The sequence below is a fragment of the Acyrthosiphon pisum genome, chromosome X, assembly GCF_005508785.2.
Source record: "Acyrthosiphon pisum isolate AL4f chromosome X, pea_aphid_22Mar2018_4r6ur, whole genome shotgun sequence".
NCBI lineage: Eukaryota > Metazoa > Arthropoda > Insecta > Hemiptera > Aphididae > Acyrthosiphon > Acyrthosiphon pisum.
This window is the reverse complement of record NC_042493.1, coordinates 51,225,218-51,226,579: the sequence shown is the minus strand read 5'-3', so window position 1 is coordinate 51,226,579 and position 1,362 is coordinate 51,225,218. Positions and strand designations below refer to the sequence as shown.

Here is a 1,362-nt window from a genome sequence, read left to right as displayed (position 1 = left end):
CCACGAACTATGATTATAATCATAGTTCGTGTCTTAATCCGTGGTCCCGTGGGTGGAAGTAAACGTTTTCTGAATAAGAGCAAACATGGATCTAACATCACATTGGTTAACGGGCTCGTTTCCTAGGTTCAGACTACAGATCATATTAGGTAAATGTAAACCGAATCAGCTGATCGAGTGTCGCTAAAGCAGGGGTACGACACTGCGTGTATTGGCAAAATCGGGTGACTGTGGCCATAGAACAATATAGAAGCGAAACTTGATCAGCTGATGGGTGAAGTGTTTACCTATGATCTGAAGTCCGAACAATGAAACTGTTTCCGTAACACTGACATGATGTTATACCCGTATTGAAAAACCGTTTCCGCCTAATAGGTAGGGTATTCTGCGCGGGGTCGGGTTGTTTCCACTGTTTACTTTTATCATAGATTACGTATGCCACGCCCCCCTGGAGACCGTGTTCAAGGCTACAATCGCCCGATTCGGCCAATTCACAGAGTTTCGTACCCCTGCTGTGGCCTTGGACATGGTCTCCAGGGGGGCGTGGCATATGTTATCATTTAAATAAATCATTTCAACATCATTGTCACAGTCCACAGAATAATAATAATGCCCATTGGCCATTGCCTTGTATCCGTTTTTAAGATTTCGTAACAAAGAGGGATACACGTTGCCAACATTCATATCAGATTACGGATACGGTACAATTTATAGAGTCCAATACTTCATACCGTAGGGATACGTAAACCCACACAGCTGACCGAGTGTCTATTCTATATTGTTCTGTGGTAGTAGTGTAGTAGTCCATGGTTTAGACTATCTTAAATCGTGGTAAACAACAAACTGATATCGCGGTGTAAACAGTGAACAGATAAACACTGAGATAACAATAATTGAATAATATTGTAAGTAGATATCGAATAAAGCACGTGCACAGTACACATTTTTCTTGTGCTTGGCTTGTTTTTTGTTCAATTTTAATTATTGTTTTGTATCGTTTTCGTAGTCTCGAGCATTCATTGTGTTATTGAATTCAACCGTTTGATCGAATTGTCATAAACTTGATCGATTGTCGTATCGTGTACTGTCAGTTACAGTTTCAATTTTTTAATGTAAGTATTAGGCCTTCGAATTAAGTACCTACGAATACAATTAATATCTTTATTAAAACCTATTGTAATTGTGTATATAGATGGTTACTGAAAAACCAGTAAAAATTATGAACAAAAACCATGATAAAACCACTGGACTATATAAAATTGCTGCGAAAATATTGAAAAAAGTCAAAACCGGAAGCAGTTTTAAAACTCAGCTTTATCAAGCACAGTATCCAGTAAGAACTTATTGCTTAATAATTAATTT

General features: G+C 38.0%; 2 protein-coding genes across 2 annotated transcripts in view; one reads left to right on the top strand and one right to left on the bottom strand.

The window, feature by feature from the left end:
• The window catches only part of LOC100161011, a 3,945-nt gene that overhangs the window by 2,319 nt on the left and 264 nt on the right, over window positions 1-1,362 (bottom strand). The window lies entirely within an intron of this gene.
• The window catches only part of LOC100168689 (probable 28S rRNA (cytosine-C(5))-methyltransferase), a 19,847-nt gene continuing 19,286 nt past the window's right edge, over window positions 802-1,362 (top strand). Inside the window, exons 1-3 of the mRNA XM_029486939.1 lie at window positions 802-905; window positions 1,007-1,112; window positions 1,193-1,333. Of these exons, the coding sequence (XP_029342799.1) occupies window positions 1,193-1,333 (141 nt within the window). The 5' untranslated portion in view covers window positions 802-905; window positions 1,007-1,112. The remainder of the gene's footprint in view (window positions 906-1,006; window positions 1,113-1,192; window positions 1,334-1,362) is intronic.